At 48.0% G+C, this 12401-nt stretch overlaps 1 protein-coding gene across 1 annotated transcript in view; it reads right to left on the minus strand.

The window, feature by feature from the left end:
- The window catches only part of LOC138262299 (adiponectin receptor protein 1-like), a 147490-nt gene that overhangs the window by 99991 nt on the left and 35098 nt on the right, over positions 1 to 12401 (minus strand). The window contains exon 4 of the mRNA XM_069212199.1: positions 9022 to 9208. Coding sequence (XP_069068300.1) covers positions 9022 to 9208 — 187 coding nt within the window. The remainder of the gene's footprint in view (positions 1 to 9021; positions 9209 to 12401) is intronic.

Below are 12401 nucleotides of genomic sequence, written 5' to 3' on the forward strand. Positions count from 1 at the left end.
GGACAAAGGAAAGGGGAGTGACCACTCCCCTGACCTGCACCTCCCAGGGGAGGTGCCCAGAGCTCCTCCAGCGTGCCCCAGACCTCTGCCATCTTGGATTCAGAGGTGTGCTGGCACACTGGACTGCTCTGAGTGGCCAGGGCCAGCAGGTGACGTCAGAGACTCCTTCTGATAGGCTCTTACCTGTGTTACTAGCCTATCCTCCTTCCTAGGTAGCCAAACCTCCTTTTCTGGCTATTTAGGGTCTCTGCTTTGGGGAATTCTTGAGATACCGAATGCACGAGCTCACTAGAGTTCCTCTGCACTTCTCTCTTCACCTTCTGCTAAAGGATCAACCGCTGACTGCTCAGGACGCCTGCAAAACTGCAACAAAGTAGCAAAGACGACTACTGCAACCTTGTATCGCTTCATCCTGCTGGCTTTCTCGCCTGTTTCCTGGTGGTGCATGCTCTGGGGGTAGCCTGCCTCCTTCTTGCACCAGGAGCTCTGAAGAAATCTCCCGTGGGTCGAAGGAATCTTCCCCCTGCAACCGCAGGCAACAAAAGACTGCATCACCGGTCCTCTGGGTCCCCTCTCAGCATGACGAGCGTGGTCCCTGGAACTCAGCAACTCTGTCCAAGTGACTCCCACAGTCCAGTGACTCTTCAGTCCAAGTTTGGTGGAGGTAAGGCCTTGCCTCCCCACGCTAGACTGCATTGCTGGGTACCGCATGATTTGCAGCTGCTCCGGCTCCTGTGCACTCTTCCAGGATTTCCTTCGTGCACAGCCAAGCCTGGTTCCCCGACACTCTAACCTGCAGTGCACAACCTTCTGAGTTCTCCTCCGGCGTCGTGGGACTCCCTTTTCTGACTTCGGGTGGACTCCGGTTCACTCCTCTTCCAAGTGCCTGTTCCGGTACTTCTGCGGGTGCTGCCTGCTTCTGTGAGGGCTCCCTGACTTGCTGGGCGCCCCCTCTGTCTCCTCATCCAAGTGGCGACATCCTGGTCCCTCCTGGGCCACAGCAGCATCCAAAAACCCTAACCGCGACCGTTGCAGCTAGCAAGGCTTGTTTGCGGTCTTTCTGAGTGGGAACACCTCTGCAAGCTTCTTCACGACGTGGGACATCCATCCTCCAAAGGGGAAGTTCCTAGTCCTTTTCGTTCTTGCAGAATCCACAGCTTCTACCATCCGGTGGCAGCTTCTTTGCACCCTTAGCTGGCATTTCCTGGGCATCTGCCCTCTCTCGACATTGTCGCGACTCTTGGACTTGGTCCCCTTGTTTCACAGGTACTCAGGTCCGGAAATCCACTGTTGTTGCATTGCTGGTGTTGGTCTTCCTTGCAGAATCCCCCTATCACGACTTCTGTGCTCTCTGGGGGTTATAGGTGCACTTTACACCTACTTTTCAGGGTCTTGGGGTGGGCTATTTTTCGAACCCTCACTGTTTTCTTACAGTCCCAGTGACCCTCTACAAGCTCAAATAGGTTTGGGGTCCATTCGTGGTTCGCATTCCACTTTTGGAGTATATGGTTTGTGTTGCCCCTATACCTATGTGCTCCTATTGCAATCTACCGTAACTTTACATTGCTTGCATTACTTCCTTTTGCTATTACTGCATATTTTTGGTATTGTGTACATATATCTTGTGTATATTTGCCATCCTCATACTGAGGGTACTCACTGAGATACTTTTGGCATATTGTCATAAAAATAAAGTACCTTTATTTTTAGTATATCTGTGTATTGTGTTTTCTTATGATATTGTGCATATGACACCAGTGGTATAGTAGGAGCTTTGCATGTCTCCTAGTTCAGCCTAAGCTGCTCTGCTATAGCTACCTTCTATCAGCCTAAGCTGCAAGAAACACCTCTTCTACACTAATAAGGGATAACTGGACCTGGTGCAGAGTGTAAGTACCCCTTGGTACCCACTACAAACCAGGCCAGCCTACTACATTGGTCGTGCAGCGGTGGGATAAGTACTTGCAACTACTTACCACTTTGTCATTGTGTACTTTTCATAAGAGAATAATATACAAAACAAGTTCAGTGTATGTACACCTAACCAAAAAGTTTTGCTTTTCTTCTCTTACACTATCTGCTAAGTGCTGAAAAGTACCTCTAAACTTTCAAAAAAGTTTCAAAAAGTTGAAAAAGTTTTTTTTCTGTTTCTTTAAAAAGTCCTGAAACTTTTTCTCTCTTTTATCTGTCTCTAAACCTTCTTCTATCATGTCTGGTGTAGGAACTCCTCTTAATTTGGTCAATACAACTTATGACCACCTTAACTTTAAGAGCCTAAGGAGTCTCTGCATTGATAGAGGTTTAGTGGTAGGAAAGAACCCTTCTAGAGAATTATTGTCTAACATGCTCATTGAGAATTATAAGGCCTCACTGGGTATTACAGGAGATTTATTAAGAATTATGTCTCCATTGCAGCCCCACTTAATGATCTCAGTTCCAAGAAAATACCTAAAAAGGTATTGTGGACAGCTAGCTGTCAGAAAGCTTTTGAGGAGCTGAAACAGGCCATGTGCACTGCACCTGTCCTAAAAAGCCCATGTTACTCCAAGAAATTCATTGTTCAAACTGATGCATCTGAATTAGGGGTAGGGTCAGTCTTATCACAACTCAATTCTGAGGGCCAGGATCAACCTGTTGCTTTTATCAGCAGGAGGTTGACCCCTAGAGAAAGGCGTTGGTCTGCCATAGAGAGGGAGGCCTTTGCTGTGGTCTGGGCACTGAAGAAGTTGAGGCCATACCCGTTTGGCATTCACTTCATTGACAGACCACAAACCTCTACTTTGGCTAAAACAAATGAAAGGTGAAAACCCTAAATTGTTGAGGTGGTCCATATCTCTACAGGGGATGGACTATACAGTGGAACATAGACCTGGGAGTACCCACTCCAATGCAGATGGACTCTCCAGATATTCCCACTTAGACAATGAAGACTCATCAGGTCATGTCTAGTCTTATTGTCCTTCGTTTGGGGGTGGGGGGTTGTGTAGGAAAGTACCATCTTGCCTGGCATGTTACCCCCATATTTCACTGTGTATATATGTTGTTTTAGTCTATGTGTCACTGGGACCCTGCCAGCCAGGGCCCCAGTGCTCATAAGTGTGCCCTGTATGTGTTCCCTGTGTGATGACTAACTGTCTCACTGAGGCTCTGCTAACCAGAACTTCAGTGGTTTTGCTCTCTCTGCTTTCTAAATTGTCACTAACAGGCTAGTGACCAATTTCAACAATTCACATTGGCATAATGGAACACCCTTATAATTCCCTAGTATATGGTACTGAGGTACCCAGGGTATTGGGGTTCCAGGAGATCCCTAAGGGCTGCAGCATTTCTTTTGCCACCCATAGGGAGATCTGACAATTCTTACACAGGCCTGCCAGTGCAGCCTGAGTGAAATAACGTCCACGTTATTTCACAGCCATTTACCACTGCACTTAAGTAACTTATAAGTCACCTATATGTCTAACCTTCACCTAGTGAAGGTTGGGTGCAAAGTTACTTAGTGTGTGGGCACCCTGGCACTAGCCAAGGTGCCCCCACATCGTTCAGGGCAAATTCCCCGGACTTTGTGAGTGCAGGGACACCATTACACGCGTGCACTGTACATAGGTCTCTACCTATGTACAGCGTCACAATGGTAACTCCGAACATGGCCATGTAATATGTCTAGGATCATGGAATTGTCACCCCAATGCCATTCTGGCATTGGGGGGACAATTCCATGATCCCCCGGGTCTCTAGCACAGAACCTGGGTACTGCCAAACGGCCTTTCCTGGGGTTTCACTGCAGTTGCTGCTGCTGTCAACCCCTCAGACAGGTTTCTGCCCTCCTGGGGTCCAGCCAGGCCTGGCCCAGGAAGGCAGAACAAAGGACTTCCTCAGAGAGAGGGTGTTACACACTCTCTCTTTGGAAATAGGTGTCAGGGCTGGGGAGGAGTAGCCTCCCCCAGCCTCTGGAAATGCTTTGATGGGCACAGATGGTGCCCATCTCTGCATAAGCCAGTCTACACCGGTTCAGGGATCCCCCAGCCCTACTCTGGTGCGAAACTGGACAAAGGAAAGGGGGGTGACCACTCCCCTGACCTGCACCTCCCAGGGGAGGTGCCCAGAGCTCCTCCAGCGTGCCCCAGACCTCTGCCATCTTGGATTCAGAGGTGTGCTGGCACACTGGACTGCTCTGAGTGGCCAGGGCCAGCAGGTGACGTCAGAGACTCCTTCTGATAGGCTCTTACCTGTGTTACTAGCCTATTCCTCCTTCCTAGGTAGCCAAACCTCCTTTTCTGGCTATTTAGGGTCTCTGCTTTGGGGAATTCTTGAGATCCCGAATGCACGAGGTCACCAGAGTTCCTCTGCACTTCTCTCTTCACCTTCTGCTAAAGGATTGACCGCTGACTGCTCAGGACGCCTGCAAAACTGCAACAAAGTAGAAAAGACGACTACTGCAATCTTGTATCGCTTCATCCTGCCGGCTTTCTCGCCTGTTTCCTGGTGGTGCATGCTCTGGGGGTAGCCTGCCTCCTTCTTGCACCAGGAGCTCTGAAGAAATCTCCCATGGATTGACAGAATCTTCCCCCTGCAACCACAGGCAACAAAAGACTGCATCACCGGTCCCCTGGGTCTCCTCTCAGCACGACGAGCGTGGTCCCTGGAACTCAGCAACTCTGTCCAAGTGACTCCCACATCCAGTGACTCTTCAGTCCAAGTTTGGTGGAGGTAAGGCCTTGCCTCCCCACGCTAGACTGCATTGCTGGGTACCGCGTGATTTGCAGGTGTTCCGGCTCCTGTGCACTCTTCCAGGATTTCCTTCGTGCACAGCCAAGCCTGGGTCCCCGACACTCTAACCTGCAGTGCACAACCTTCTGAGTTCTCCTCCAGCGTCGTGGGACTCCCTTTTCTGACTTCGGGTGGACTCCGGTTCACTCCTCTTCCAAGTGCCTGTTCCGGTACTTCTGCGGGTGCTGCCTGCTTCTGTGAGGACTCCCTGACTTGCTGGGCGCCCCCTCTGTCTCCTCATCCAAGTGGCGACATCCTGGTCCCTCCTGGGCCACAGCAGCATCCAAAAACCCTAACCGCGACCCTTACAGCTAGCATGGCTTGTTTGCGGTCTTTCTGCGTGGGAACACCTCTGCAAGCTTCTTCACGACGTGGGACATCCATCCTCCAAAGGGGAAGTTCCTAGTCCTCTTCGTTCTTGCAGAATCCACAGCTTCTACCATCCGGTGGCAGCTTCTTTGCACCCTCAGCTGGCATTTCCTGGGCATCTGCCCTCTCTCGACATTGTCGCGACTCTTGGACTTGGTCCCCTTGTTTCACAGGTACTCAGGTCCGGAAATCCACTGTTGTTGCATTGCTGGTGTTGGTCTTCCTTGCAGAATCCCCCTATCACGACTTCTGTGCTCTCTGGGGGTTATAGGTGCACTTTACACCTACTTTTCAGGGTCATGGGGTGGGCTATTTTTCGAACCCTCACTGTTTTCTTACAGTCCCAGTGACCCTCTACAAGCTCAAATAGGTTTGGGGTCCATTCGTGGTTCGCATTCCACTTTTGGAGTATATGGTTTGTGTTGCCCCTATACCTATGTGCTCCTATTGCAATCTACTGTAACTTTACATTGCTTGCATTACTTCCTTTTGCTATTACTGCATATTTTTGGTATTGTGTACATATATCTTGTGTATATTTGGCATCCTCATACTGAGGGTACTCACTGAGATACCTTTGGCATAGTGTCATAAAAATAAAGTACCTTTATTTTTAGTATATCTGTGTATTGTGTATTCTTATGATATTGTCCATATGACACCAGTGGTATAGTAGGAGCTTTGCATGTCTCCTAGTTCAGCCTAAGCTGCTCTGCTATAGCTACCTTCTATCAGCCTAAGCTGCTAGAAACACCTCTTCTACACTAATAAGGGATAACTGGACCTGGTGCAGAGTGTACGTACCCCTTGGTACCCACTACAAACCAGGCCAGCCTCCTACAGTAGGTCCCTGGATGGTGGAAGGGTGCTGGGAGACGATAGGTGGGGCTAGGCGGGAGGCAAGAAATAACAGGAGGCATGCAAGGGGAGCAAGGGAAAAGTAAGGAGAAGGCACACACAAATGGGAGAAACAGCAAGGAGAAGGCACACATAAACAACAGAACTGACAAGGAGAACGCAGTGCAAACAAGGTGAAAGCGAGGAGAATGCACACAAAAATGGGGGAAAAGCAAGAGGAAGGCACACAAAACATGAGGGAAAAGCAAAGGGAAGGCACTCAAAAAAACAGGGGGGAAAGCAAGGCGAAAGCAATGAAATGAGGGAAAAGCAAGGAGAAGCCACACAAAAAAACTACAGAAAAAGCAAGGAGAAAGCAGTGCAAACGAGGGAAAAGCAAAGAGAAGGCACTCGAAAAAACAGGGGAAACACAAGCAGAAAGCAGTGAAAAGGAGGAAAATGCAAGGAGAAAGCACACAAACATTGAGGGATAAATGGGAAAGCAGGGAAAATTAAGGAAAAGCAAGGAGAAAGCAGTAAGAACAAGGGAAAAGCAAGGAGAAGGTACTAAAAAAATGGGGGATAAAGCAAGAAGACAGGAGCAAGATCTATGCAGCAGGGTGGGGAGAGCTGGGCTTGCCTGGGACCTTCTCTTGATACTGAGGTTGCTCATAATGTTCATCATAATGCTGGTCAAAGTGGGGAACACAATATTGTGCTTTTCTTCTTCTTTTTCAAGCCATGGCTGAACGACTCCCCTTTCTTTTGGCTAAGTGAGTAGTGTTTATATTTCTCTGCAATTTCCTCCTGAAACTCCACATGAAGCTGCATTGAGCTAATAGTAGGGCCAAAGGGGCCGACCTTAGTTGCATTCATTCTTCAGGTTTCACGTTTCAAGAGAAGATAAAAGGAGATTTTGCTGGGTGACTTGTCTTGCGGCGGTAGGACTGAAGAAGAGCCTGAGGCTAATTTTACTGTCTGTTTTGCAATAAGTTCAGGTGGGATAACTGACAATCTTGACATATGGCATCTCCTCAACAGTAGAACCATTGATGGCAAACATGTAAATGGAGTTGTAGACTAATTAGGAGCTGTAGACAAGAGAACGCTCATCAACGAAGCGTCAATGAGTAGAGTCTATGAAGTAGGAGATACTCACAATAGCTTTTATAATAGATGAGACAGCAGCAACAACAATGGGTAGTGTCGTGGGATGGGCACTACAAACAGTGGAAGACAAAGAACTTAAAGACAACTTTGATCTTCCCTTTGGTGGAAGAGGTGTCTCAGAATAGATTTTGGAAGTCTTGTTTGGTTGTTCGCCAGAATTTAAGAGGGGTTTTACGGCAGTTCCTTCAACTACTTCTTTATCCTGGACAGGAAGGCACATATGCCAAGCCAGATTGCTTGAAACGTAATTGATATTAATTATTTTCATCTCTTATATCTTTGTGGACAGCTCCTACAAGTGAGGTTCCAGATGTACATTTAGGGGCTTGTTGTCATGACATAGTGGGGGTGAGGTGGCCTCTCTGAGACAAAGGCCCTCATTTTAACCCTAGCGGTCTTTTGAACGCCATGGTTAATGAGGCGGTATCACCGCCAAAAGGTTGGCTGTGTATACTGCCACATTATGAGTGTGTCAGGTTGGCTGCAGCCAATCTGCCACATCAACACTCATACTTCCATGGCGGCATGAACCGCCAGGCCAGAGATGTGCATCTCCGACCCAGCGGACCACACAAGACCGCCATCGGTATAATGAGCCGGCCTACCACCATGGTTTTCACGGCGGATCCACTGCCACGAAAACCATGGCGGTAGGGCTACCGGTGACAGGGAATTAATTCCCTGTCAACGGTAGAAGGCTCCCCCACCTCCCCCCGCAATCACCACACCCTCCCTAGCCCCCATAGAATAACAGTGCCCCCCAAACCGCAACCACACTCCCCACAATCATGCATGCACACACACACATGCACGACACACGCACCCATGCACCACCACTTCCATACACGCATTCACTAACACTCATCCATACACGCATTCCCTCACACTCATCCATACACGCATTCACTCACACTCATCCATACACGTATTCACTGACAAATGCTCACACGCATACACACTGACATGCAGACACGCACTCACTATAACATTCATACACGCATTCACTCATATGCATACAACCACACACACACCACAACACTCACAGACACATACACACACGCACACATTCATACACACATGCAGACACCACATACTCACACACAACACCGACACCCTCAACCCTCCTCCTCTGACGGACGCCTAACTTACCTTGTCCGGCAAGGAGGTTGTTCGGCAGGGAAGGGGAGCTGCTACCGCCAGCAGGACACAGCCAGGCCATATGAATGGCTATAATTCGGCTGGCGGTGTCCTTCTGGCAGGGCAGTGCAGGTGGTAGCACCGCCTAGGCACCTTGCCCGCCAGCATGGCTACTGCCGGATTTCCGCCCTAATTGTGACAGAAATCCGGCAGTGTCCATATCATGGCGGGCGGAAGACTACCAGCACTGGCTGTCTTCTGGCGCCCATGGCATCGGAGGTCTTGGGAAAAGACAGCTGATGTCATAATGAGGGCCAGAGTCAGATAATGCACAAATTTTAGGGACAGACATTTAGGGGGAGATGCAGAACTGGCAGATTGTTAGAGGAATCTTTAGCTTAGAGAATTATGTTGCAGTCTCCTTGGAAAGGCATGGAAAACAGATAGAGAGGCAAAGGCAGAGCTTACTTGGAGAATACCTGGGCTGCCTCCTCAGCGATAACGGAAAGACAGTCACACTTGAATTTTAAGCCATCACCTAGGAAGGTACAGCCAACTGTAGCTTTTACTTTTCGAAATTAGGAATAAGCCCTCACCACCTTGCCCACCTGTCCTGGGAGGGCTATGACAAGATAGGAGAGCTTGAAAGAACTTTAACTTGGAAAATGTCAGTAGCACTGCCTCATCAAAAATAACAATAGTCAGGCAGACAGACAGACACACAGAGAAAGCTCTTACTTGGAGAACATAAGGGCCACCTTCTGGGAGCGACAGGACACAGTGTGGAAAAGCCAGGAGAAAAAAAGGCACAGGGTGACACCTAAAAAGAAAAGGCCAACTACAAGCTTCTCCTTCAGGGGGTCCACAAAGCGAACATTAGGCCTGAAAATGTAGGCGATGCCAGTGAACAGGAAGAACAGGAACCCTGGGAAATGGGAAAGATAACAGTAGGGGACATGACAGAAAAGAGAATAAAAAGAAAGAAATTAGAGGTGCCATTTCAAACCAACAATCGTTATAAACAGCCAGAGCATACAGACGATTCAAAATGAGTGACAAAACCCATAACCCAAGGAGTGCCTTCTTCATGAGGAGACTGATGACACAATTAAATTATTAATAAACGTCTTACAGTCTGTTATCGTAACAACATACTTTTTCTGATAGTATTCTGATCCCACAGGGCCAAAACGTAGAGCTATTTCTCAGATTTCAAAAGGCGTATTTGTTCAAGAACTGGACACTGGAACTATTCATTAGGACACACAGATCTTGCATGATGCAGCAAACATTGCACCTATTACTTATTAGGATACACGGGTAGTAACACTCAGGCCTCAAAAGTTCCCCATTCTCTTGCGTTATACAAATCAAAGAGACCTCACATATGAGAGATGTTCCTTTGATTAGATGACTAGTATAACTTTCAGGTTACTTGGATGTCAAGGACAGGAACAGCTGAACTGTCTCTCAGATTGCACCGTGCATCCATGTAAAGACAAGTCTTCCTCTAGTTACAAAAATGTTTCTTACCTGTAACTGCAGCTCTTCAGCATTGGTATCTTTCATACATTAACATGCTTGAATATTCCACAGCATTCTGGCTGTGAACCCTTAGTAGCTGATGCAACATAGACCCACAAGAACACTGGAAACAACCATAGATCATATAGCTTATCCACCTCACCATACATTACAAACATCACCATAAGAGAGGGATATGCACCTATCTCTACTCCCCTCAGTGACTCCAGGTTAGGATTTTTTCAAGCTTATAATAATTTATGGTATCCATATACAATGGAGCCTCATTGAAAGGGAGAGTTGCAGGAGAATCTAAGAAAGATACCAATGTTGTAGAACTACAGTAACATGAGGTAAGTTTTCTTCTTCATCAATGGATCTTTATATATATATATATATATACATACACACACCCACACACAAAATAATAAACCAGACAGGCAACGGGGAGCAGGGTTAAACTGTGAGGAATCCACAGGTAGCTACTGTATCCACCAGAAAAAGTGTTACCCATGGTAAGTAACCTGTTCTTCTGATTGATACAACTACCTGTGGATTCCTCACCTTATGAATAGAATCCCAAAGCAGTCCCACAATCGGAGGCAGGTGCTTGACTGGTCAAACCAAGAAGTCCTAGAGAACGGAACGGGCAAAATTGCCATCCTTCCTCACTTCCGAGTCTAAACAATAATGTTGCTCAAAAGTGTGGAGGGAAGCCAAAGTCGCTGCCTTGCAAATGTCAACAACAGGCACACTCCTGGCTAAAGCAGAAGTGTCCGACTTGGTCCTGGTTGAATGAGCCCTAATGCCCTCAAGAGGATCTTTACTTGCCAGAGAGTAACAAATCTTTATGCAAAGAAAGACCCACCTTGAAAGAGTTCTTTTGTGGACAGCTTTGCCTTTAATTCTGTCCACATAGCCAAGAAAGTGCTGCTCAGCAGTTCTGAAGTCCTTTGTCCTTTCAATATAGAAGCTGAGAGCTCTCTTTGGATCCAGGCGATGCAGCCTTTCCTCCTCCTTGGATGGGTGGGGAGGAGGATAAAAATATGGAAGTGTTATAGTCTGTCCCAGATGGAAGGGTGTAACTACCTTAGGCAGAGAAGCCATCCTGGTTCTCAAAACCACCTTACCCACATGGACGGTAGCGTAAGGGGGTTTTACACTAAGAGCTTGCAGCTCACTCACACATCTAGCTGACGTGATGGCTGTCAAGAAAATTGTTTTAAAAGTAAGGAGCCTCAGTGGGCAACTATGCACTGGTTCAAATGGTGAACCCATCAAAAAAGTCAATACCAAATTCAAATCCCACTGGGGCATAACGAATGTAGTGGGAGGAAACTTGTTTGTTAAACCCCTAAGGAATCGAAGAACTATAGGAGAGTTAAACAGAGGGTAGATCAGGAAGACAAATGAAAGCTGGCAGTGCAGCGAGATAGCTTTTTACAGTTGCCACAGCACGCCTTTGTTGCGCTAAGGATAGAGAAAACCTCAAAACAGTAGACAAATGGACATTTAAAGAGTTGATATGTCTCCCCTCACACAAACTAACAAACTTTGCCCATCTGCCAGCATAGACAGACTTGGTGGAGGGGCGCCTGGGTGTAAAATAACTTACACCACTTCAGGGGGGGGGGGAAAGAACTCAGATTGCCCCGTTCAATCTCCAGCCATGAAGGTTCAGGCTCTGGAGGTGAAGGTGTAGAACCTGCCCCTGCGACTGCGAGAGGAGGCCTGCCCTGAGAGGGAGACGGAGCGGAAGGCACAGCCAGGGCTGAAGGAAGTCTGTGTACCACACCCTTCTCAGCCAATCCGGGGCTGCTAATATGACTTGGGCCCGTCTTAATGAATATATCTCAGAGCTAGAGGAATCAAAGGTATGGGGGAAACGTGTAAAGAAGCTGATTGCTCCAGCTCAATTGAAACTCGTCCCACAATGCCACCTGCATCGGATACTGGAGACTGCAGAAAGACTGCCAGTGCGCGTTCTCTTGAGTGGCAAACAGGTCTATCCGAAGTGTTCCCCACAACTGGACGATGTGAGTAACTTCCTCCACATGAAGACGCCACTCGTGATCAGCTGAAAAGTGCAGACTGAGACTGCCGCACGTACATTCAGAACTCCGGCCAAATGGTTTGCCACTACGCAAAACTGATGGCCCTGAGCCCAGGACCAGAGCAACAGAGCCTCACTGCTGAGAAGATACAACCCTACTGTTCCCTGCTTCTTGATATACCACATTGCGGTAGTGTTGTCAGTCAAGACGTCTATCGACTGACCGCGAATGGACAGTAGGAAGGCCATGAGAGCCAGACGTATCGCCTGCAACTTTAACAGATTGATGTAAAACATCTGTTCTACTAGAGACCAATGACCCTTGATCTCCAGCTCCCCCAGTTGAGCTCCCCAACCTAGAGTGGAGGCATCCGTTGTGACTGTGGACACTGGAGGTGGAAGTGAAAACGGCCTTCCTTGAGACAGGTTGCCCTGTACACTCCACCACTGCAGATCCAGTGCAGCATCTCTGAAGATCGTTATTGACTCCTTGAGATCCCTCTTGTGTTGAAATCACTGCTTGCGGAGGCACCCCTGGAGA

The sequence above is a fragment of the Pleurodeles waltl genome, chromosome 10 (assembly GCF_031143425.1).
Source record: "Pleurodeles waltl isolate 20211129_DDA chromosome 10, aPleWal1.hap1.20221129, whole genome shotgun sequence".
Classification (NCBI taxonomy): domain Eukaryota; kingdom Metazoa; phylum Chordata; class Amphibia; order Caudata; family Salamandridae; genus Pleurodeles; species Pleurodeles waltl.